This window comes from Carcharhinus amblyrhynchos, chromosome 1 (assembly GCF_965287045.1).
Source record: "Carcharhinus amblyrhynchos chromosome 1, sCarAmb.v2.hapA, whole genome shotgun sequence".
NCBI classification, from domain to species: Eukaryota; Metazoa; Chordata; class Chondrichthyes; order Carcharhiniformes; family Carcharhinidae; genus Carcharhinus; species Carcharhinus amblyrhynchos.
Window position 1 is genome coordinate 175137917 of NC_137324.1, and position 25482 is coordinate 175163398.

At 45.7% G+C, this 25482-nt stretch overlaps 1 protein-coding gene across 2 annotated transcripts in view; it reads left to right on the forward strand.

The window, feature by feature from the left end:
- Positions 1 to 25482, forward strand: part of LOC145347804 (PDZ and LIM domain protein 5-like) — a 200138-nt gene that overhangs the window by 119224 nt on the left and 55432 nt on the right. Inside the window, exons 5-9 of one of the 2 annotated variants that reach the window (XM_080195649.1) lie at positions 10076 to 10092; positions 13881 to 13901; positions 16893 to 16910; positions 19073 to 19242; positions 23522 to 23564. In XM_080195649.1, the coding sequence (XP_080051775.1) occupies positions 10076 to 10092; positions 13881 to 13901; positions 16893 to 16910; positions 19073 to 19242; positions 23522 to 23564 (269 nt within the window). Of the gene's footprint in view, positions 1 to 7854; positions 8343 to 10075; positions 10093 to 13880; positions 13902 to 16892; positions 16911 to 19072; positions 19243 to 23521; positions 23565 to 25482 lie in introns of both variants that reach the window. The other variant, XM_080195659.1, reaches the window with a different exon arrangement.

Consider the following 25482-nt stretch of genomic DNA (forward strand, 5'->3'; position numbering starts at 1 on the left):
AGATGACCTGTTTCGTGGGTGGTGGTTGAGAAATAAACATAGCCCAAGGAGACCAGAGAGAAGCCCCCGTCCCTGTTTTGAAACAATGTTGATTCATTCCTCCTCTAAGACACTTACGACCAATCTTTTGGTCACCTTCCTGACGTTGCCTCCTGTGTTTAATTACACTCCTTTTGGGATGTTTTATTATGGTAAAGAGTCTAAAGTTGCCAACTTTAACATCTTTGGTTTTGTTGCCAACACAATAACATACAATCTCTACAGTGCATAGAACATTACAGCGCAGTACAGGCCTATCGGCCCTCGATGGTTCCATTGGTTGGCGCAACAATCTAATGACCCTCTAACCTAAACTATTCCAATGTTATCCATATGCCTATCCACTGACCATTTGAATGCCCTTAAAGTTGGCGAGTGCGGAAAGAGCCTGCCATTGAGTCTGTACTGACTCTCCAAAAGAGCATCCCACCCAGTCACCTCCCACACTATGTCCGTCAACTAGCGCATTTACCCCTAAACTACACATCTTGGAACACTAAGGGACAGTTTTTAGCATGGCCAGTCCACCTAACCTGCACATCTGTGGACTGTGGGAGGAAACCGGAGCACTCGGCGGAAACCCACGCCGACACGGGGGAGAACGTGCAAACTCCACACAGACGGTGACCCGAGACCGGCATTGAACCCGGGTCCCTGACACCTGAGGCAGCAGTGCTAACCATTGTACCACCATTTATTGTCGTAAATGAGCAACATGAAGAGCAGTTTCAATCTGCCACGCTGACTCACAAACAGTCAATTTGTCCACACGCAGACCCAGATGTGACTGTTGCCCATTCTGGCTTCACGCACGCTCATGCACACACCCAACAAAATCCAGAATACCTACTTAGGACATGTCCTTTGCAACGCTGAATGTCTCGCTGTCACTTCCACCTGATTTATGCAAGTCACAAGGATTGAGTTCCACAGATTAAGTTAAATAATGAGTCTGTATCTGTGCCTGAGCAGTGGAAGCAGTCTAGCACCTGTCAAAAAGCCAATATTCCATTATACAATTCAGGGTTGGCTTACCTCATTAATATTTTTCCAATCCATGCGAGACATAAATCTTTCCAAAAGTCAGTTGTGGCTTGAACCTGAATTTGATGATGACATAATGCTCTTGTCTATCAAAAACCTTGAGTGTATCTTTACTTGTCAGTGATATTAATGCTGACGTATAAACAAAAATCCTCCCAAAGTAATTGCACAGAAAGTTGCATTCACGTGAGAATGGGAATAGGCCATTCAGCCCCTTGATCCTGTACTACCACTCCCTTCAATCTTGGGCTGATTTGTACCTTTTAAACCCATTGGCCTGCCGTTGTTCCAAATTGCTCAAGACCCTTACCGCAGAAAAGTTTTAAGTTTGAGTTTACCCCGAGCATCGCAGCATTCTGTGGGAGAGAGTGCCACATTTTCATTACCTCCTGTGTGAATAACCGCTCCCTGATTTCTCTTCTATCTGGCCTGATTATAATTTTAACTCTCGTGTCCCCCTTGTTCTGATCACTACCCCCCCCCCCCCCCCCCCCCCCCCCCCGCCCCACGAGATGAAGTTGTTTTTCCTTCTCGACATGAGTGGATCTTTTCATTTTAGGCCCCACACTTTTTGATTATCTCTCAACCTTCAAAGCGCACAAACATTTATGCCTTTTACACCTTTGGAATTTAAGCCCTGTTCACCTGTCCAAGGCTATGCACAGTCCACAGGGTAGTGGTCAGATCAAGGCTCTCTACTTTTGAGGCATCACTATGATTCTCGCCAATTTTCTACAGGTGCACCATAGAAAGCATCCCTTCTGGATGCATCACACTTGCTCTGACCAAAATCACAAGCAACTACAAAGGATTGTGAACATAGTCCATCACACAAACCAGTCTCCCATCGATTCTGCCCACACTTCCCGCTGCCTTGGAAAAGCAGCCAATATAATTAAGAACCCCTCGTATCCCAGACATTCTCTCTTCCACCACCTTCCGTCAGGAAAATGATACAAACGTCTAAGATCACTGACTCAAGAACAGCTTCTTCCCTGCTGCCATCAGACTTTTGAATGGACCTACCTTGCATTAAGTTGATCTTTCTCTACACCCTAGCTATGACTGTAACACTACACTCTTCACTTTCTCCTTTCCTTCTCCCTTATGCACTCTATGAATGGTATGTTCAGTCTGTATAGCGCATAAACAATATTTTTCACTGTATCCCAATACATGTGATAATAATAAATCAAATCAAATGATCCTGAGACACTAAAGGACAGTTTACCTTGGCCAATCCATCTAACCTACTTACCCTTGGGCACTAAGAGGCAATTTAATATGGCCAATCCCCCTAACCTGAATATCTTTGGACTGTGGGAGGAACAGAGTAAGAAGTCTCACAACTCCAGGATAAAGTTGTGAGACTACTTACTGTGTTTACCCCAGTCCAATGCCGGCATCTCCTCATCTGTGGGAGGAACCAGAACACCCGAAGGAAACCCAGGTGGGCACTAGGAAGAATGTGTAAGCTCCACACAGACCCAAGGCTGACATTGAACCCAATACATGTGATGATAAACCAAATCAAATTAAACCCCTTCCAACCTGTTTGAGATAAAGGAAAACATTCCATTTGAAGAGATGGTCGTGTCGCATTAATCAGAGCCCCCACCAGTTAATCTGGAATATAAAGTTGATCTCAGCAATGGTGACCCTAAGAGCTACTCTCACCTGTCTTAATAACCCATGTGCTTCTCTAACATAGAACGTAGAACCTTACATGCAGAAACAGGCCCTTCGGCCCATCGAGTCTGCACCGACCACAATCCCACCCTATCCCCATACGTTTACCCGCTAATCCCTCTAACCTACACATCCCAGGACACTAGGGGCAATTTTATCATAGCCAATCAACCTAACCCGCACATCTTTGGACTGTGGGAGGAAACTGGAGCACCTGGAGGAAACCCACGCAGACATGAGGAGAATGAGCAAACTCCACACAGACAGTGACCCGAGCCGGGAATCAAACCCAGATCCCTGGGGCTATGAAGCAGCAGTGCTAACCACTGTGCTACCGTGCCGCCCTGTGGTGTTCTGACTCTAATGTCCTTTAGGGAAGGAAATTTGCCATCCTTGCCTGGTTTGGCCTACATGTGACTCCAGACCCACAGCAATGTGATTCCCTCTCAACTACCCCTCTGAAATGGCCTAGCAAGCCACTTGCTTGAAGGGCAATTAGGGATGGGCAACAAATGTTGCCCTTGGCTGTGATGTCCGCATCCCAAAGGAAAAGAATTATTTGTTTTATTTGCCTGTGCGTTGGGATTATCTCTACATTATGATACTTTGGAAGAACCCCATTGGCTGTGAGGTGCTTTGAGATGCCCAATGATTATGAAGGCACAGTAGAAAAGTGGCCCTCTCTTCCTGTGCGTTGTCAGCTGAGTGTAGGGTTGTCCTTAATCCAAGCTGGTTATAGCTTTTCCTGACATTCTGGATTTTCAGATCTCATATACTCTTTACAGGCCATGATGTGTAAAGGGTAGTTGGTATTCGTGCGCTCATTCCCTTTACAAGTAGTGGCTGCCGCATCACTTTAACCTGACGTCGGAAGGCGGTTGATATCCCAGTGGATGCATATTCTGTTTCGTCAGCAATCTAGAACAATTCTCACTGTGCTAGAAAATCCAGTGTGGGGCTCTACATTATCCAGGAAACTCATTGTGTATAATTGGCAGGAGTGAAAAGGCTTGCATTGAGGTAGTGCCTTTTGTTACCTTGTGACGTTCTGAAGTGCTCCGCAGACAAATACTGTGGCCGTTGGCTCCCACCTTTTCCTACATTTCAACAGTTTGTGCACAACAAGCTCCCTACAAACAACACAATAATAATTCGGTTATCTTTGAGTGACGTTTGTTGAGGGCCAGCTGTTGGGTTGGGCAGTGGGGAGAGCTTCCCTGTTGTTCTCAAAACAGTGCCATGGCATCTTTGACCTCAGCGGGCAGCTGGCCTCTCTTAACGTTCCATCGGGAAGATGGCATGACAGTGCCGCACTGCCCCAAGTCATGTGTTTGAAGTATTGGCCTCGTCGTCAGGTCTCTACAATGGGGTCCAAAACTGTGTAACAATATGATATTTGATCAGAAGCCAGCAAGAACGGGTTTCATGCTGCCAGGTATATTATGACCCAGGGTAAAGAAATAGTGATATAGAACAGCAGCTTTCTGGAAAATAACAATATAGGCTCCAGGAGGAGGCCATTCAGCCCCTTGACATTGTTCCACCATTCAATTAAATCATGGCTAGTCTGTATCTTGGTTCTGTAATCCTGAACAAAAATTGCAGAATCACTACATTGTAGAAGGGAGCCATTCGGCCCAACGAGTTTGCTCTGACTCGGAGGCCACTGAGCTTGTCCCCCTTGAGGGTGCCGTATGGCATGTCCACCCATTAACTAATGTGACCGAAAAAGAAACATGTCCAGTGTCTTGGAAGAGGTCTTGATTGACGTCTTTTTATGTCTAAATTGAGAGCCAGTTGCGCCTGATGGCTGTTTCATTATGCAAAGCGGATTGTGTAGTATATCAAGTGATCCATATCTTGAAAATTGGATTGTAATGAGAACATTCTGCACAGTACGCCTCTGGGTCAGAAATTATTTGGACTGTGAGCTCGTGTTCCAATAGATGTGAGGATTTAAGCCAGTAAGTCTGCGGCAGTATCTTTTTGTCTGGTTCTATGCAGTATGGAAAAAAATAAATTCCAGGGGAATCTACGGAAAATAAGGCACAGGTGTAAATCTTGTTTTTTTTTGTTTCAAATTTTCTTCCCTCCAACCTTGGAGTGTGGCCTACTTGCAATATCTCTTTGTCTCTTAAGATTTTTGAAGATTGTGTCTCTCGTTAAGCTACAATTAGTTGGAGTGTAACAATATATTTGATCAGAAGCCAGCAAGAATGGGTTTCATGCTGCCAGGTATATTATGGCCCAGGGAAAGGAAAGTGATATAGAGCAGTGGCTTTCTGGAAAATAACAATATAGGCTCCAGGAGGAGGCCATTCAGTTCCTTGACACTGTTCCACCATTCAATTAAACCATGGCTAGTCTGTATCTTAACTCACCTTGGTTCTGTAATCCTGAACAAAAGTTGCAGAAGGGAGCCATTCGGCCCAACGAGTTTGCACTGACCCTCCAAAAGAGGACCTTACCCCAAGTCATCTCCATAACTCCAACATTTACCCCCTAACCTACACATCTCTGGACCCTTAAGGGGCAATTTTATCATGGCCAATCCACCTAACCTGCGTATCTTTGGACTGTGGGAGGAAACCGGAGCATCTAGAAAAAACCCACATAGATATGGGGAGAATGTACAAACTCCACACAGACAGTGACCCCCGATGCCAGAATTCAGCCTGGGTCGCTGACTGTGAGGCAGCAGTGCTAACCACTGTGTCACCGTGCTGCCCTTGTAACTCGTACTGTAATATTTACTCCTATGCATTGGAGCCTTCCGGAGATAACGGTCAGTTTTATCGATCTGGTGTCCCCCCACCCCACCCCTGCACCCGAATTATCTCATCTTTCATCCTGAAATTTACCCTGTGACGTTGGGTGGGGAGCGGTGGCACAGTGGTTGGCACTGCTGCCTCACAAGACCGGGGTTTGATTCCCGGTTCAGCTCACAGTGTAGGACGACGTGCAGACTCCGTCTGCGTTCGTTTCCTCCGGGGTGCTCCGGTTTCCTCCCAGAGTCCGAAAGACGTGCTGGTAAGGTGCGTTGGCCCTGCTAAATTCTCCCTTGGTGTACCCGAACAGGTGCCAGTGTGTGGCGACTAGGGGATTTTCGTAGTAACTTCATTACAGGGTTAATGTAAGCCTAATTGTGACAGTAAGTAAACCTTTTAACTTGAATTACTGTACATAAAGGATTTTAAAGGATGTTTTAAAGGACATTTATCTCGCTGCCATCAGTAAGGTCTCTTTTTTTTGGTAACATGAATGATCCGATGTGTCAGCACGGCACCACTATTGGATATTACAGCAGCACACGGTGCTGTGGATTAACTTCCTTTCGGGCATTGTTGCTAGAATGAAATATGTTTCAGGCAGGCATGCTGTGCTCCTTTGCAAGTGTTCCATGAAAAGCCAGTGCTGGTCTTAATTTGGTCTGCTGCTAATTCGTGTCCGCTCTTTCAGACTTTGTCTCAATCTGGCTGGACTGTTGACACCAACCAGCTTTCTGAGTCAATGACTGCAGTAGAAGCTAAATCCTTTAGGTGGCATGGTGGTTAGCACTGCTGCCTCACAGCGCCAGGGACCCGGGTTCGATTCCGGCCTCGGGTCACTGTCTGTGTGGAGTTTGCACATTCTCCCTGTGTCTGCGTGGGTTTCCTGTCTCGGTCCCAGCAGGTTAGGTGGATTGGCCATGCTAAATTGCCCCTTAGCGTCCCAAGATTCAGGTTAGGAGGAATTGGAAGGATAAACGAATGGGGTGACAAGGATAGTGGGGTTATGCCTAGCCTGGGTAAAATGCCCTCTTAGGAGGAAGGGAGGGACGGGGGGCAGCGCAGGTCCAAAGGGCTGAATGGCCTCTTTCTGCACTGTAATGGTTCTATAATTCAGGTGAAGTGTAGGACTTTTTAAATCGGCTAAATTTATTTTAATAATCGGGCACTCTTTTTTTTTGTCTGCTCCTTATGACTTTGTTCCAAGTTTAGTACTGAGTGCCGTACAGTAACCTGGATATGTAATATATATTGTTCAGGATCTTTGTCTAGTTTTTGGAGGAAGGGTGAATCACTTGAGCAATATTTACAGCTGCTGCAAAGTTATTCTATTGACTAGATTTAAGGCAACATTCTCGCTTCTTTGGATAGCGACAGAGGTGGGCCATTCAACCCCTCGATTTGAGCCTGTTCCTCCATTCAGTTAGAACATGGCAGATTTCTGTTCTGGATCCTCACTTTAAAAAGAAAACTAGAGGCAGCGTTTCCACACAGCAGACCGCAAAGCAACATTATGGTTATGGTTGGAGTTTTAAGACTTGATTTGATGTATTATTGTCACCTGTGTTAGTATACAGTGAAAAGTATTGTTTCTTGCACGCTATACAGACAAAGCACACCATTCATAGAGAAGGAAATGAGAGAGTGCAGAATGTAGTGTTACAGTCTTAGCTAGGGTGTAGAGAAAGATGAACTTAGTGTGCCGTATGTCCATTCAAAAGTCTGGCAGCAGGGAAGAAGCTGTCCTTGAGTCGGTTGGTACATGACCTCAGACTTTTGTATCTTTTCTCGACAGAAGAAGGTGGAAGAGAGAATGTCCAGGGTGCGGGAGGTCCTTAATTATGCTGGCTGCTTTGCCAAGGCAGTGGGAAGTGTAGACAGTCAATGGATGGGAGGCTGGTTTGTGTGATAGATTGGGCTATGTTCACAACCCTTTGTAAATTCTTGCGGTCTTGGGCAGGGCAGGAGCCCATATCAAGCTGTGATACAACCAGAAAGAATGCTTTCTATGGTACATCTGTAAAACTTGGTGAGGGTCGTAGCTGACGTATCAAATTTCCTTAGTCTTCTGAGAAAAGAGAGATGTTGGTGGACTTTCTTAACTATAGTGTCGGCATGGGGGAGAGGAGGAGGCACCAGGACAGGTTGTTGGTGATCTAAATACTTTAAAACCTGAAGCTCGCAACCATTTTTCACCAGCATGGAATTTTTGGGAACATTTCCAAAGGACAAACCTGAAGCATGAGTTTCTTTTATTTGCATGTGTTTTGTGTGTGTGTGTAACTTGTCTTTTTTCTCCTCCCATCTTGCTCAGGATGAGCCTCAGGAATTAACGCATACTGTGCCTGTTGCATCCATTGCCCCAATGGCTCCAAAGTTCCCATCTGCATCCAGCTCGGCCTACAATAAGACCGCTCGCCCTTTTGGAGCCTCAGTGTCTCCAAAAGTCACGCCCACCTCTGCATCACCCCAGCCTGCACCCTTTTCCCCAGCTTCGTCACCCTTCACTAAGCCTCCACCTCCATCAGTGGCCTCCACACTCCATAACTCCACTGCTCCCCCATCAACGCCTGCTGCATCTCCACAGCACGTGCATGCCAGTGCCAAAGGCAGCACCCATGAGCTCACGCCACCAGTGACCACTGCTAAATCGACAGTAACCTCGTCCATTAATGTCCCACGGCAGCCCAAGGTGTACAACACACCCTTAAACCTCTACTCCTCTGACAACGCCCATGAGGTGGCAGAGGGACAGAAGAGAGGACTGGGAGAGGGGCAGAGTGATGCCAAGCAGCAGAATGGGTAGGTGGCTTCCTTACCAACCTTCTGGAACAGACTGGAAAGCAAGCAGCCGACATACTTCACTCTCGGGTGGCCCGGTAAAGAGGATTCCATTTGTATTCCAAGAGAGGTGATGAGCTTAGCCAGTTACTGCTGCAACAAGGCGCCTGGACACTTTGGCTTCTAAGAAGGTCACACAAGCACAGATTTAAATTTAAAAAGGGGATTTGAACACATTGCAGCAGCATGTCGCAACCATTGAGTTATCTGAGCTGGCCAAGTGCTAAAACATTTTGTAATTCACACTTTATCCCATTTGCCTTGAATTTATTGCTTCTGACGTGAGTAACTTTTTTTTTAAGAATGATTTGCTTTTGAATTGTGGAAATTGGATCTTGACATGGCGGGGGAGGGAGAAGGTTGCAGGGCTCTGGGATGTGAGCAAAGGAGCAGGTTTCTCCAAAGAGCTAGCTGTGGGCTTGATGGGCCAAATGGCTTCCTTCTGTGCTGTATGATTCAATGCTTCCGTAATTGTTTTTCCAGCTCCTTCACTCCTGCAGTAGCAGGAGGGCCTGTGGGTAGAAATGGGTCCTGCTCGAAAGCTTTTGGAAGTTGTGTAACGCTCCCCCCGCGCCTGCTTTGCTGATGCATAGCGCCTTGTGCCAGGCCTCCTATATACCGACCCTGAAAGCAAACCTGGAGTCACTGCCAGGGTCCTTTGGCTAGGATGGGAGAGAATAGCGTTCAACGAGTAATTTTCCTGTCGATAATTTGACCTACTTTTCAAGCACGCACACAATAAATAATGTGATGCTGAATGATTCCATTCCACTGGTTCTTCAGGTGGGGGTTCGGAATTTGGCATGTTTTTTTCCAGAAAAACTGGAAATTTCCAGGAAGGGAACATTTTCGGGAGAGTTGCGGTTTCACATCTTGCTCTCAGATGTTTGTTCCATGCAATAAAAATCTGCTTAGCAAAGGGAGAACTTGATGCCGATGTAATGTTAGCGCTGGAATTACTGCCTTGATCCCCATATATAGTCCGACCTGGGTAATTTTAGCTGCATGTGTTACACCTGCTAACGTGGTTATAAGTCTTTTGGCCTGCGTTCAGGACCTGCGCTGAACTTGCCAATAGATTAAGGGCTTTTATCGAAATAAACCTTTCGTTTAAATTCAAAATGAACCAAGATCAATTCTTAATCTAAATCTAGAGTGATGCAAGTGCAGTGTGGGTTGTGAGATGATGATTTAACGGAGTGGCAATGACTCATCCTTCCCAGGTAGGGGATAGACTTCTCCCACACGCTCTCCCTAATGTACCATAAGTACATCTTTACAATTTCAGCCCCATAGCGTTTTGTTAGGTACCATCTTTGCTTGTGTGACCTGTTGTGAAGCTTCGTGTTGCCTACGTTTTTAAAGGAAAGCCTCTCTTGGTTTTGATTTTTTTTTTGCGATGGGTTTGATCTGGTTTTAATTGCAGCTTGACTCTGCTCGGTGTAACCAGGGCTACCCTTGCGTGAAGCTGTGTCTTCCGCTCGCTGAGTTAACAAGATAATGTTGATCCCAGCCTCAAGGCAGCCCAAAGGAAAAGTCATTTTGCCTTATTCTAAAGCACGTCTCTTCTTTGGACTGCATCCAGCCACCCACCCAAGGCTCTTTTGGGTTTTTCTTTTGAGGCTTGGATTGACAAAACATGTGATTAAGAAAGTAACTGTTTACTGATGAAACATGATCTCTTTTCTTTTCAGACAAAGATCCTGGCCAAGTTAGTGTCTATGTTACTGCTGCTACGTGACTCATGATTTGTCCATAACTAGCATGTGTGGTTGCCATGCAAGGAATGACTCCATACAGTGTGTTGCTTCCATCCTTTCTCCCTCTTGCTCTGTCTCTCTCTTTGTTGTGGCCTGTCTCCATGCAGTGTGCACATCAGAAATGTATTGGCAATGACAGGATGACGTCACTACCCAATGGTGTATACGTTTATCGGAACTTGTCTGCTTTTTATTGTGCTTCACTGACTAGCAAATGCGTGTGGTGCATAACACAATGAAGGTTCAGCATTTGTTAAGAGGGCTGGATTTATTGCCTCTGATCTTCCCAGAAGGTTTAATGCCTTGAATTCCTGCACAGCTCTGGAAAGTCCCATGATGGAAAACATTTTGGGGGTCCAACACTCTAATTACTTTAATTTTAAAAAAAATTACTAATGACTCAGTAGGTACAGACTGTAAATTTGGAAAGTTAATGTAAAGGGTGGCACAGTAGTTAGCACTGCTGCCTTTCAGCTCCAGGAATCCGGGTTCGATTCCCGGCTTGGTTCACTCTGTGTGGAGTCTGCACATTCTCCCCATGTCTGCATGGGTTCCCATCCACAGTCTGAAAGATGTGCTGGTTAAGGTGCATTGGCCATGCTAAATTCTTCCTCTGTGTACCCAAACAGGAGTAAGGGATTTTTACAATAACTTCATTGTGGTGTTGATGTAAGCCTACTTGTGACTAATAATAAACTTTAGTATTACAAGTAGGTGACTGTTTGGGTACACTGAGGGAGAATTTAGCGTGGTCAATGCACCTCACCAGCACATTCTTCGGACTGTGGGAGGAAACTGGAGCACCCAGAGGAAACTCGTGTAGATGTGGGGAGAATATGCAAACTCCACAGACTGTGTGACCCAAACCAAGAATCAAACCCAGGTCCCTGGCACTGAGATGGCACAGCTTGCCATTGTGCTGCCTCTATTTTATGAACTTTTTTCAGAGCACAATCTTGCTCAAAGATGGATGGTGAGTGGCAGTATTGACTAAGTAGAGCATTGAAGTACTCGAGAGAGAGTGAGGGAATGTTCTAGAGGGTTCAAGGACAGAATCGATTTGTCTAGAGGTGAGGAACGTTAGAGATACACTTCCCTTGCTAGTGTAGTCTCTTGGCTGCCAACTGGGCAAGATGTGGAGGAACAAATTTACAAAGAATGTGCAAGAATTATAGAGTAGTTAGAATAGGGGAATTATCCAAATATAGACTTGGATGGTAGTGGTGTAAAGGGCAGAGAACGACAAGAGTTCTTAAGTGTGTTCAGGAAAATTTTGCACAACAATATATTCCCAGCCCAATGAGGAAGGAGGCACTGCTACACTCGGCTCTTGGGAATGAGGTGGGACAAGTGGAGTAAGTGTCAATAGCAGCACTTGTCAGGGACAATGATCATTGTATCATAGAGTTTAGATTAACTGTGGAAAAGAATCGAGGGTAAGAATAATCAGTTGGCAAAAATTAACTTCAGTGGTCTAAGAATGGATCTGACCCCGATTTAAATTGGAGTCAAAGGGTGGTAGGCACTTCTGTAACTGAGCAATGAAGTAGGAGTATTTCGGGCACAGTCAACATATATATATATATATGCATGAAGGTAAAAGGCAGAGGCAGCGATTCCAGAGCTCCCTGGATGATTAGCAAGATAGAGATTAAAATGGCGAAGAAAAGATGTGCTTAAGATGGATGTCAGGTGGATAACACGCACGAGGATCAGGCTCGATGTAGAAGGTTCAGGTGGAAATTGAAAAACAAACAAGAGAAGCAAAAAGAGCGTATGAGAAGAGCCTGGCAGCTAACAAAAAGAGAACCCAAATGCCTCCTTTTTGGCTTAAAAATAGCAGAAAGACAAAATTAAAGGAGGCCAGCAGTCAGGTAAATCATATTTAACTAATTTTCTTGAGTTTTCTGATGGGGTAACAGAGAGGAGAGGTATGGATAATTTGTTATGCTATGTACATAGACTTCCAAAAGGCATTTAGTAAAATGCTGTACAACAGACCTGCAAGCACAGCTAGGGCTCATGAAATAAAAGGCATAATAACCACATGGATACAAAACTTGCTTAGTGACAGGGAAAAAAAAAGTTAATGAGGAAGGTTTATAGTGGAGTTCCCCAGACATTGATGTTGGGACCTTTGCTCTTCCTGATGTACGTTAATGACTTGACCTAGACCCTGGTGTCGAGGGAACCATTTCATCATTTGCAGATGATACAATACTTGAAAGTACTGAGAGGAGGAGAGTGCAGAACCTCAACAGGACACTGGTGGGCGGAATGGACAGACTAGTGGCAAATAAAACTTAATGCAGACAAGTATGATGTGATTCATTTTGGTAGTAAGAACCAGAAGAGAAAATATCAAAAAGGGACATTTCCAAACAAACGTGCATGCACGCACATTCCCATTCCTTTTATACATGCTCCCTTTCCCATCCCTTTTATACATCCACTGTTTTATACACGCCCGCACATGCGCACACACATCCCTGCTCTTCTCCCCAAGAAGGGGCAGGTTATATTCAGGGAGTGGATAGTATCTCTGAATACTTTATGGGGCTTCAAGTGTAGAATAGAAGGTCAGTGTCTCCTAACTCTGGATGTCTGCAGTCTGTGCGTTGCTCTTTACTCCAAGTTTTTACCTTTTAAGATGTTACACTCACTTGCTCTCATATTTCATCTCATCTCATTTCACAATTCCAGTATGTCCTCATTTCAAGCCTTTTTTGTTTTTAAAAAAAGGAATAGTTTGCTGTTTAAATGAAGGTTGTGCACTGGGGGACGCCTCCCTGAGTTTGAGCTGGTCACTGACACCCCAGTGAAAGCAAGCATTCTTTCCCTGCTTTCTCAATTTAAAAATCTCTTGCCCTCCAACCCAAGTGACTGCTGGTTTTGTATTCCAGGCCCCTGTACCTGCACTCTTGGCCTTTGGGAAATTGTACACTTGTACCCTCAAATTTTCTTTGTCAACACTCTTTTTTTTTCTATTCAGAATATAATCCGGTTCATTGACTTTGTCTTAAAATGCTGTACCTTGCACTTCGCTCATGTTAAATTCCACCTCCCACCTATCCGCTTACCAAGCTAGTTCCTCTAAGAGCCCTCTTCGTTATTTACCAAACCCATCCATTTTAACGTTGGTACTTTCTACCTCCAAGTCAGTTATGTACATGGAGTAAAGTGGGTGACGGCTCTGAACCATTTTCCAATCCAGGTGGCACCCACCTGCCCCTTTCCTCTGTGGGTTTTTCTCCTGTTGGCTAATGTGATGAGTGGGAACATTTGTTGTGCCAGCCAGAATTTGTAAATGTCCGGTTGGACAGAGCTGTACGAGAACCAAGGTGGCAAACCATTCGCGCTTGGCCCTGACTGCATTTAATCCCCAGAACGTCCCAGTTACGATCCATGTCCGCTCATACGATTACAATCTTTTGCGGTTGGGGAAGTGGGTTTAACGGGCTGGGTTCCAAGGGGAACAGGGGCTGAACTGAAATATGACATGCAAGAGTTTGGAGTTTTGTGTGAGCTTTGCAACCCCTCCCCCCCTCCCCCCTGGCCAACCACTACCCCCACCCCAGCCTCCTGTGTTACACGAGTGTTCGGCTTGCTCAGTGATTCTCACCTTTCATGCATGTTGTTTTACCTTTTTCACTTTTTCATCTTCATTCCATTGTTTGTTCTCCATGATTCACTATCAACTCTTCTGTGCCTCATGCCCTCTCTCCCCTGTGCCTGACAGTGGCCCTACGTACGTTTCAGAGTAAGTAGATTGCCCTTGTCTGTCCATCTCATTCTAGATTTTCAGTCATTCCGTTGCACTTTTTTTTCAATAGTGTCCTCTCGCAAGGATTTCCGATTTTATTGCAATGGGATATTAATGAGCCTTCTGCAAAAATGACCACACTTTTAGATCGGAGAGCCCTTGCTGAAGAGAATTGAAGATTGTAGTTCTGAGGAGCAGCAAAAGAGCGGGAGATTTATGTTAGAAATGGATCTCAACCATTCAAGGGTGATGTCAGGAAGCACTTCTTTGCACAGAATTGTCACTGGACTAGTCATCCAGAGACCCGGGGTAACGCTGTGAGGACCTGGGTTCGAATCTCACCATGGCAGATGTTGAAATTCGAATTCAATGAAGATCTGGAATTAAAAGTCTAATGGTGACCATGAAACCATTGGCGAGGAAACCCATCCAGCTCAGTAAAGCCCTTTAGGGAAGGAAATCTGCCATCCTTACCCGGCCTGGCCTACCTGTGATTCCAGAGCCACAGCAATGTGGTTGACTCTGAAATGGTGAAACAAAGCGCTCAGTTCAAGGGTAATTAGGGATAGGCAATAAATGCTGGCCCAACCAACAACCCTCAAATTCCCTGACCAAATTTTTTTTAAAGTATGGAACTTCCCCCAAAGGCTGGACATCTATTGAAAGTTCACTCTAAACTGAAATTAATTGAGATTTTTGGGCGTTAATGATTACGGACCAAGGTGGGGGGACAGATGGGAGTTGGCATATAGTGTAATCATGATCTAATTGAGTGATAGGATAATCTCGAGGGACAGAACGGCCTCCCCATTCCGATATTCCAGAGACGTACTTGAGCCAGTCACAGCCACAATCTAAATGTGACATTCTTGTTTAGTTTTGCCCTCTTTCATGTTATGATCTTAAGTTCTGGACAGTATATTTTTAAAAATGAATAGTTCTAACCACTTCTGAAGTCCGAGTTTGAAGCGTTGATCTCACTGCAATGATTCTGCCACAAAGTGTTCAATCAATCTCGGTTAATTTGCTTCCTGGCACGGTGGTTAGCACTGCTGCTTCACAGAGCCAGAGACCGGGGTTCGATTCCTGGCTTGGGTCACCGTCTGTGCCAAGTCTGCATGTTCTCCCCATGTTGGCATGGGTTTCCTCCTACAGCCCAATAGACATGCTGGTTAGGTGCATTGGCCATGCTAAATTCTCCCTCAGTGTACCCAAACAGGTCCAGGAGTGTGGCAACTAGGGGATTTTCACAATAACTTCATTGCAGTGTTAATGTCAGCCTACTTGTGACAATAATGAATAAACTTTAAACAAGCATCCAGAAGAAAGTGACTTGAGAATTTACAATCTTACCATAAATCACATGACCCCAAGACATAGTTCCCCATCACCTATGGGTTAAATAGTTGGTCAATTTTATTTGTTGGAATGGTCCAATGACCACCTATGAATGAGAGAGCTATGAATTTTAATTTTTAAATAAATTTATTCACCCATGTAGAGTGACACCAAATTTTCAGTGAAGAAGCAGGCCATTTGGCCCACCTGGTCCTTGCCGGTGTTTAATGGTTTGGACGTACTCCCTCGCTCCCTACTTCATCTCACAGTATAGAAGATAGAAGGAGGCCATTTGGCCCTTTGAGCCTGCTCTGCCGTTCATCACAATCATGGCTGATCATCCAACTCAATAGCCTAATCCTGCTTTCTCCCCATAACTTTTGATCCTATTCGTTCCCAAATAAAATTAAATTCCACCGTCTGCCATGGCAGGATTCGAACCCAGGCCCCCAGATCATTAGCTGAGTTTCTAGATTAATACTCTAGCGATAATACCACAAGGTCATCACCTCCTGTTATCAGCGCATCCTTTCTGCTTCATGTTCTTAGCTTCTCTGTAAAAAGGTAAAGAGAAAAACTCTTTCTCATTCCGAATTCAGTATTGGGAATAGTGAAGGCATTGTTTTCGGACTCCATTCCAAACTCCATTTCCTAGATGCCATCTCCATCCCTCTCCCTGGCAACAGGCTGAGATTAAGCCAGTCTGTTTGCAACTTTGGTGTCACGTTCGCCTCTGAGATGACCACCTAGCCTCCTAGTTGTGACATCAGCAAGCCCACCTATTTCTAACTCTGTAACTTTGCCTGACTTCACTCCGTATCAGCTCGTTTGCTGCTGAAACCCTGGATTGTGCCTTTATTAAATTCAAAGTTGTCTGTTCCATTGCACTGCTGGCTGCTCTCCCTTTCTGTGAACTTGAGGTCATCCAAGATTCTACCACCTATGTTCTAACTTGTGCCAAGTCCCATCACCAGTGCTGTCTGACCTACATTGACTCCCAGTCGAGCAAGGGTTTGAAAATTCTCCTTGTTTCCCAATCGCCCCATGGCCCTGCCTATCCCTATCTCTGCCACCTCCTCCAGCCCCACAACCCTCTGAGATATCTACTCTCTGCTAACTCTTGTGATTTTAATTGCCCCCACCATTGGTGGCAGTGCCTTCAGTTGCCTTAGACCCCAAGTTCTGGAATATCCTCTATGTGCCTTCACTAAAGCCCACTTTCTTCCTTTAAAACGCCCTCTATCTCTTTGAGCAAGCTTTTGATCATCTGAGCACATCTCATCCTATGTGGGTCAGTGTCATAGCTGTTAGATAACACCTGTGTGAAGCAACATAGGAAGACTTTCTTCTATGTAACTGTTGTCGACTGAAGGCTAAGTGTGTTAAGTAGCAATTGATGCCCCAAATCAGAAGTTTTATACTTGTTCATGACGTACCTGAGGTTTGGATCAGTGTGTTATAAATGTATTTTTCTGATTTCTATGACTTATCCAATTCCTGCTGTTGTCTTGTGTTGTACTCTGAGCCATGGTTTATGTGAACTGTTTCATTCTTTTTTTTTTGCCTTTTTTCCTCCACCTTTGGGAACTGTCTGTCTGCTTTTTCCATATGTTTCAAACTTCACCCTCTTCCTGCTTTCCATCTCTAAAGGAGACAGCTACCTGGACGGTAATTCTGCATTTCTGTTATTGGCAGCATGGATGACAGCCAGTGGAGATGTTTTGTGATTGGCGCAGTGAGCTTGCGCGTGACTGGTGTTTGATTTGGAGGCAATTCCCTGGAAAACTCAGCTCCCAGATCCTGCTCTGTGTTGGCTGGTGGAAGGTGCCAGGTGTTTATTCTTTGCGACCTCCAGCAGGGGGCAGGAGAAAGCAGCAGTGTCACCGATTAAACCCCATTCATATTTTCTCCGTGGGGGGAAAATCTGGGCAAAGTGTTATCTTGGCCTGTTGAGGCAGGAAGAAGACATTGCCAAGTAACTGAACAACGATAAATTATTTTGCCCATTTTAATCCTGTTTTTTTTAATCCCCCCCCCACCATTTCTCTGTCCTTCCTTTTCAGTTGACTCCCTGCTGGTGTGAAGTTTGACCATTTTTCATCACATACTGTTACCTTGGCTAAATTACCATTACCTGTTCATGAACCTCTCCAGTGGGCGTTGTTGGCTGTTGTACCGACCACCAAAAGCCATGTCACAGCCACACCTTTCATTTTTAAAGGTTTAAAAGGGGTTAAAATGACTAAATAAGTTTGTGGTGAAGACTGCGGGGGGGAGAGACCCGGAGAACGAGGATGTAACCTTGGAGTTAAATCCAGAAAACGTAGGTGGATGGGTTGATTGAGTTAAAGTACGGATGGAGACAGAACTGTGTCAAAGGACCGAATGGACTCCTCCCGTTTCCATCAACAGACCAGGGCTGATGGAAATCCTCCATTCAAATCGGCCAAAATGAAATGGAAAGCAATAGGGGGAGGGTAGGTGAGACCAGATAGATGAATCGCAATGGGCCAAATGGCCTTTAAGCCCTGGGATGCAGGCCGTCAGGCTGTGGGAGGTTGTCAGTTGTTAATTTTTCCTGATGCTGTACTTTTTCTCTTGGGGGTCTGTTCAACTCACTTGGCTTGGCAGCTGGTTAGTGATGCAGAGTCAACGCCAACAGAGTCATAGAGGTTGATTGGCCATGCTAAATTTGACCATTAGTATCAGGAGGGTTAGCAGGTTAAATACGTGGGGTTGTGGGATTGTTGTTAGTGCAGACTTGATGAGCCAAATGGCCTCCTTTTGCACTGTGGGGATTCTATTTGTGGAATTTGCTGTCCTTAGGCCTAACTCGTTCGTACTGCCCTTTTTTTAACCGCTAAGCAAGTCCCGATTACCCGCGTCTGGCCCATATCCTAAGAAGGAAGGACGGGGGAGGATAAAAGCAGCCATTTTCAAGACAAACGCCAGTGAAGAGTCCACCAAACCTACTGTGACCTGGGACAATGCAAGAGGGCGTGAGAGATCCATCTTCATGCTAATAGCGTGTAATTGTCTGTAGAGTGGTAGAGGGTTCAATTCCTGTACCTGCTGAGGTTATTCCGCCTTCTCAGCTCTCTTCTCTCTTCTTCTTCTCCTCCTCTCTCTCTTCCCCCCCCCCCCCCCCCCCCCCCCCCCCAAAGAACAGAGCAGCCTATGGTCCTCTGGGGCTACGGCGACTTTACTTCCTTGCTTATATTTTTCTCTGGTGATGCTGATGCTTTTCAGTTCCTCCATTCTTTTTGCCCTGGGGGAGGTGGTTGGCAAGGGGGGAATGGAGTCAAGGATAACGATTGTAGATTTAGACGAGGAGGGAGAGGAAAGAGGCTGGAGTGGACTATAAACACCGGTATGGACTTGCTTGGGTCAGATGTTCTGTTTCTGTGATGTGTGTCCTATATAAAACCCTCCCGCTGTGACGTGAGTGGGAATCCTGAATGAGTGTTTCCTATCCCTTGTCAGTGTTGAGGTGATTGAAGCGTTGCTGTTGTTTTTTTCATATTTGACTGTATTGTTGCCATTCTGAACAAGGTCGGTAAATTGCAGTACCTGGGATCTAAAGCTGGGAGATTCCTGGAACTGTGCAATTTGGGGAAGTTTGAACAGACTGTTGCGTTGTTATAATGTTATTATAATGTTATAATATTATAATGTTATTGGCGTATGTCATTCATTCTGAACGTCTGAGAAACTAGAAATGATGCGTGCGTGAAACGGTGCTCGGGTTACAGGCAACGATAATGGCTTAACAATGTCTTTGGTGAGGCAAGTGTCCAAAGTCTAATGGCACCTTCTTCCCTCGAATGCAGCAACCCCCGGCGATACGTGGCCAGCACCCCACCTGACATCCCTCATCATACCCTGAGCGACCAGAGTAAGAAACGCTTGATGCAAGACACAGAAGATTGGCAGCCAAAGACTGGCACTGCTCAGTCCCGCTCGTTCTGCATCCTTGCTCAGATGACTGGCACCGAGCATTGTAAGTAACATTCCTCTTTACCATTCTTGGTGAAAAGAGCTGAAGTAATGAGGAGTCTGTTGTTGCCCTTCACGTGGGAGGCCAATATTCCTTCCCCTATGGTTACATTGGTGCCTCCTTCACACATTGTAGCCACCTTGGTCGCTTTGGATGATTAACGAGAGTTGGTGTTATATTTGGAAAGATAGAAACGTAAGAACAGAAGTTGGCAAATTCAGTCCTTCCAACCTGCTCCGCCATTCAATCAGATCATGGCTGATCTCTCCTTGGTCTCTCATCCATCTCCTTCGTGAAGCCATTCAATGATTCAGAGTCACTGTGCTGAGGGGCAGCAAGTTCCACAAATAGAATACCCACAGTGCAAAAGGAGGCCATTTGGCCCATCGAACCTACCCTAACAACAATCCCATCCAGGCCCTATCCCGTAACCCCAGATATTTACCCTGCTAACCCTCCTGGTCAAATTAGCATGGCCAATCAACCTCACCCGCACATCTTTTCACCACCCTCTGCGAGAAATAGTTCTTCCTCATCTCAATTTTAAATTCTCAACCTGTACCTGTGACCTCTTGTTCTAGATTGCCCCATAAGAGGAAACATTTGGTGTTCAAATGGGGTTCGTCCTATTGTCTGTGAAATAATCTGTCACAGACACTTTGAACAGTTTATTGCACGTTGACCCAAATGCTTTTACTTTGAGACAGACAAGGAACTGTGGTTAAAATTTAGCTTTATTCAAAACATTCAGGGATTAAAGAAACAATTCTTACACACTACATTAAGGTAACTTCCCTCAAACTAGGCTGATTGCCTTAGAAATAGGTGTTCTGGTGAAATCGATTGGGCTGTTGGATTCAGTTCACTGAGCTCATGTCACGACACCCAGTGAGGTGAAGCCAGGCCATCCTAGTTGTATCTATCTCCCCTCAATCTGGGGGGATGTCAGGGAGCGCTTCCCACGGCAGCGAATCTGGCACACTCTCTCCGCAAAGGTCTTTGAGGCTGGGAGGCCCATTGAAAGTGTCAGAAGCTGAGCTTGAGAGATTTATTTTTGTGCGAGATTATTAAGGGTTGCAGAGCCCAGCTGGGTGGATAAGAGTTTGGATGCGGACCTGCCAGGGTCTAACTGAGTGACCTCCTCCTTGTTCCTATTAGGCATAATTGCCAAGTTCTGTCATGTAGCTGCTCCCCTTGGGGCCTGACTTATTTACTTGCTGGCCAAGGTGATTGGTTTCATACCATCTGCCTTCACTCCAAGCAAGAGAGAAAATTGCTTCTGAGCAGAATTGATGTTGGGGGGTAAAGGCTTCAGCCTTCACGATAATTGTGGAATCCTAATGATATCCAGCTTTCCAAAACATTAAAAGAAACAAATTCTAATAAGTTGGGTACAGGAAGCTCTTGCTGAGGGGATGAGACAACACTACAAAAGCCTACTTAATCCTATTAAGGCTTATTCCTGTGACCCCAATCCTTGTCACAGTCAGTAGGAGGGTCTTGCCCCACACTGCGACAGGCACAAACATTCAATGGGTGAATGGGAGCTGGGTGCACTGCTTTGAATGCTTTCGTGTTATGTACATCAACATCTTTAACTGTTTTTGTTATTCTCGCTCAAAAGCCTATGAGACATTGGAGCAGAATTAGGCCATTCGGCCCATCGAGTCTGCTCTGCCACTCAGATTTTTTTTTCCTCACCCCCATTCTCCTGCCTTTTCCCCATAAACCCCTGATCCCCTTATTAATCTAGAACCTATCTATCTCTGTCTTAAAGACACTCAATGACTCGGCTTCCACAGCCTTCTGCGGCAAAGAGTTCCACAGATTCACCACCCTCTGGCTGAAGAAATTCCTCCTCATCTCTGTTTTAAAGGATCATCCCTTTAGCTTGAGATTGTGCCCTCTGGTTCTAGATTTTCCTACTAGTGGAAACATCCTCTCCATGTCCACTCTATCCAGGCATTGCAATATCCTGTAAGCTTCAATATGATCCCCCTCATCCTTCTAAACTCTCAACGAGTACACACCCAGAGTCCTCAATCGTTCCTCCGTACGACAAGCTCTTCATTCCAGGGGTCATTTTTGTGAACTTTCTCTGGACCCTTTCCAAGGCCAGCACATCCTTCCTTAGACAACGGGGCCCAAAACTGCTCTCAGTGCTCCAAATGGGGTCTGACCAGAGCTTTATACAGCCTCAGAAGTACATCCCTGTTCTTGTATTCCAGCCCCCTCGACACGAATGCTAAGATTGCATTTGCCGACTGAACCTACACGATAACCTTCAGAGAATCTTGAAGAATGACTCCCTCTGTGTTTCTGATTTCCTAAACGTTTTCCCACTCACAATTGCATTTTCACTTTTGGAAGTGGGTTAACTTTAAAATGAGGATGAGGCACTTTGTTAAGCGGCCGCAGCAGTTAGAGAACCCGTCCCCAAGTGGAGGTGACTGTGCTGTCCATCTGGTTATTCCAGAGCACCACTGGCAACTTATGCAGTCAAAACTCTCCATGCCCTTCGCAGCGTTACACACGCGTTATTAACTCGAGCCCCGTGTTAGGGTAGGCTGGTTTTAATGAGCATCTTGAAATAGGGGATATAACATGCGTAAAGGCATGATGTGGAGATGCCAGCGTTGGACTGGGGTGGGCACGATGAGAAGTCTCACTACGCCAGGTTAAAGTCCAACAGGTTTATCTGGAATCACAAGCTTTTGGAGCGCTGTTGCTTCATCAGGTGAGTGGAGGTAGGTTCACAAACGTGGCATTTATAGGGAAAGACACAATTGCAAGAAAATTACGGATTCTTCACATTCCAATCTGTAACTATCTTGCAGTTGTGTCTTTGCTTATATATGCCGTGTTTGTGAACCTACTTCCACTCGACCGATGAAGGAGCAGTGCTCTGAAAGCTCGTGATTCCAAATAAACCTGTTGGACCTGGTGTTGAGAGACTTCTTATTATACATAAAGTATAGTGTAATTGGCACTGTTGCCTCACAGCACCAGGGACACGGGTTTGATTCTGGCCTTTGGGTGTCTTGTCTGTGTGGAGTTTGCACATTGTCCCCATCTCTGCATGGGTTTCCTCTGGTTTCCTCCCACAACGCAAAGATGTTCAGGTTAGATGGATTGGCCGTGCTAAATTGCCCTTTAGTGTCCAGAGATGTGCAGGTTAGGTGGATTAGCCTTGATCAATGCGCAGGGTTACAGAATAGGGTGGGAGATTGGGCCTAGGTAGCGTTCTTTCGGAAAATCAGTACAGGCTCAATGGGCCGGGGCTGGCCTCCTTCCGGACTGTAGGGATTGTCTGAATAAGGAAAATGAATAGGCACAGGACCCCCCCCCCCCCCCCCCCCCAACCCCTTTGGACCTTCTCTGCCTTTCACCTGGATCATGACTGAGTTTCAGCATCGATTCCACTTTCCTGTCCTATCCACGTGTCCCTCAGCATCCACAGCTTCGAGCTCTGAAGAGAGATGTAGGGAGGCCTGGGGAAGGAATTCCAGAGCTTTAGGATCTGGATAGCTGGAGGGTTTCAGTGATGGAGCGGAAGAAATTGTGGGTGCACGAGGGGCCAGAATCCAGACATCGCCAGACCGGAATGACGGCTATCAGTTCAGCTCCCCATTTTCCTCATTAAATGGCACTCCATCTGATTGTCGAGAAATCTGGTGGTTAATTGGTGTTTTATAAGCAGAATAGCTGTGTTTTCATTGAGGAGTGGGATAGGCTGAATGAGAGGCTGAATGGCCTCCAACTGTTCTCCTGTTTGAGTGCATTAACTACTGTCCCCCTGTGGGTATTGTGTGCATTTAGTTTGTTTGTCTATTAATCACAAGTAAGGTTTTACATTAACTCTGCAATGAAGTTACTGTGAAAATCCCCTCGCCGGCGCCTGTTCGGGGACACTGAGGGAGAATTTAGCATAGCCAATGCACCCTAACCAGCACGTCTCCCAAACTGTGGGAGGAAACCGGAGCATTCGGAGGAAACCCACGCAGACACGGGGAGAACTTGCAGAGTGACCCCCAAAACTGGGAATTGAGCCCTGGTCGCTGGTGCTGTGAGGCAGCAGTGCTAGCCACTGCCCTGTGCCGGTGCCTTCCTGTCTGCACACACACACACCCCCCCCCCCCCCTCCCCCGTGAGCCAAACAACCCCAAATGCTTTTTTTATATATCCTAAGTAGACAAACTTATCTCATTTTGGATTGCCTGTGTCATTTTTATCCACTCTCTCAGTAAGTATCTCATTGTTTTTCTCTCTCCTCTTGTTCCAGTGGGTGAGACCACCCCAGCAAGTGACACTAACAAGAAGGCGAGGTAAGAGGTTGGGCTGCGTTTCTGCGCACGAATTGTTCTTGTGGAGTTTGTTTGTTTTTTTTTTGCCCTTCTGACATTTTTGAGTTTGGCTTGTTGTTGAAATGTGAGCTGGCGTGTGATTATTAATATTGACAGTGCTTCATTATAATCTAACTTAGACTGGCCTTGCTGAGTTACAGATGTGCGAGAAACAGTTTAAACGCTCGCGTGATGCAATGGGTTTCATTTTTTTTATATGGGGGCGGGGGGGGGGTTCCATTATGAGAACGTAACGGAACAGTCTGAGCCCGTGAGTGATTGTCGGCACCCCTTATCTACCCGTCACTTATTAGACAAATAGCCAATTCGACTCTAAGTGAGCACAACATATGTGCTGCCGTTTTCTTCTTGTTGTTTAATTTGGGTTATTAGATGATTCATTTTTTTTTTTGGAGCCAAAATCAATTTTGAAATAACAGTAATACCTTTAATAGACCCCACGTAGGGACTGAAATTGTTACAAGATTGGCCTCGAGACGTGTTTTGTATTTTATTTGATATAAGCTGGCTCCTGATCTTTTGTTGACTGTTTTATGGTCCAAGGCAGAATTGGCCCCCCGCTGGCAGTACGTTTTATAATGCCACTTTCGTGCCAATCGGCAACATTAACAGTGACCGGGATGTTCTGTTCTAACTGATACTGAAGCTCTACATGCCTCACTGTGGTCTCAGCCAGCGATGACAGGACTTCACAAGGCTGGACCTCGCTGGGAACTTCCTGGACTTTGGACGGAATGTTCCGCTAAGTTCGTCGGAAACAAAATGCTCCTGAAGTTCTCTCCTAACCGCAAGTGTCCGCGGCCAGCCAAGATTTAGCACGTTCCTGTCTGGAACTTCGCCGTCGCTGCATTCGTCCGTGTGGCCTACAAGCAGGATGTGTTGATGGAGGGGAAATGGGGGATGCTCCCCGACTGCAGTGCGGCTGGAGGCCTGGGTTGTCCTTGGTGGTGTGTGTTGGTGCGCTGTGTGCGTACACCCGGGATCCGCAAGCCTGTTTTTGACGAGAAGATCTGCGCAAGTGTTCAAGGTTCGGATCTGAGGGCGTGTTAGCCTTCTCTTCTTGAGACACGTGGATCTATAGTTTGTGTATCAGATTACAGAGAACGGGGTTTATTGATGATTGGCTATGGTTTTGTACGTGTCTGGATTTGAGAGAGGCAAAGAAATTCAAACACTCGTACCCTTGAAGCCTGGGAGAGTTGCGTTGGAGGTGGAGCAGACATAGACATGGGAGACACTTGATTCCTCAGGTCACTTTGTTAAAGAGGGCCTGAACACAGTTGCTGCTGATTCGTCGCATACTTATTTATCAGATTCCAATTCTTACCCTCTTTTGTGTTTCAGTCTCTTGCTAGTCCTGTCCCTCCCCCTCTCCGTGTGTGAGTTTGCCCAGCGTTGCAATAACCTTTTCAAACCAAGAGCTTTATCTCTGCCGTATTCTGATTTCCTGCTCCTTTATGCCTTGACGTTATCAGCACCCAATGAGCTTTCCAGAGCTGGGTGTATACTTTTTAAATGGTATCTCTGTAAATTGCTGTGGGGTTGCAGTGGGGGGGGATATGCGGTTGTGAACTGAAATTTCAGCATTAAAGTTGTTATAGGAGCAGAATTAGAAAGCCTGTGATAGGAGGAACGATTGAGGACTCTGGGTCTGTACTTGTTGGAGTTTAGAAGGATGAGGGGAGGATCTTACTGAAACTGAAAGGATATTGCGAGGCCTGGGTAGAGTGGACATGGAGAGAAAAACTAGAACCAGAGAGGGCACAACCTCAGACTAAAGGGACGATCCTTTAAAACAGAGATGAGGAGGAATTTCTTCAGCCAGAGAGTGGGGAATCTGTGGAACTCTTTGCCGCAGAAGGTTGTGGAGGCCAGGTCA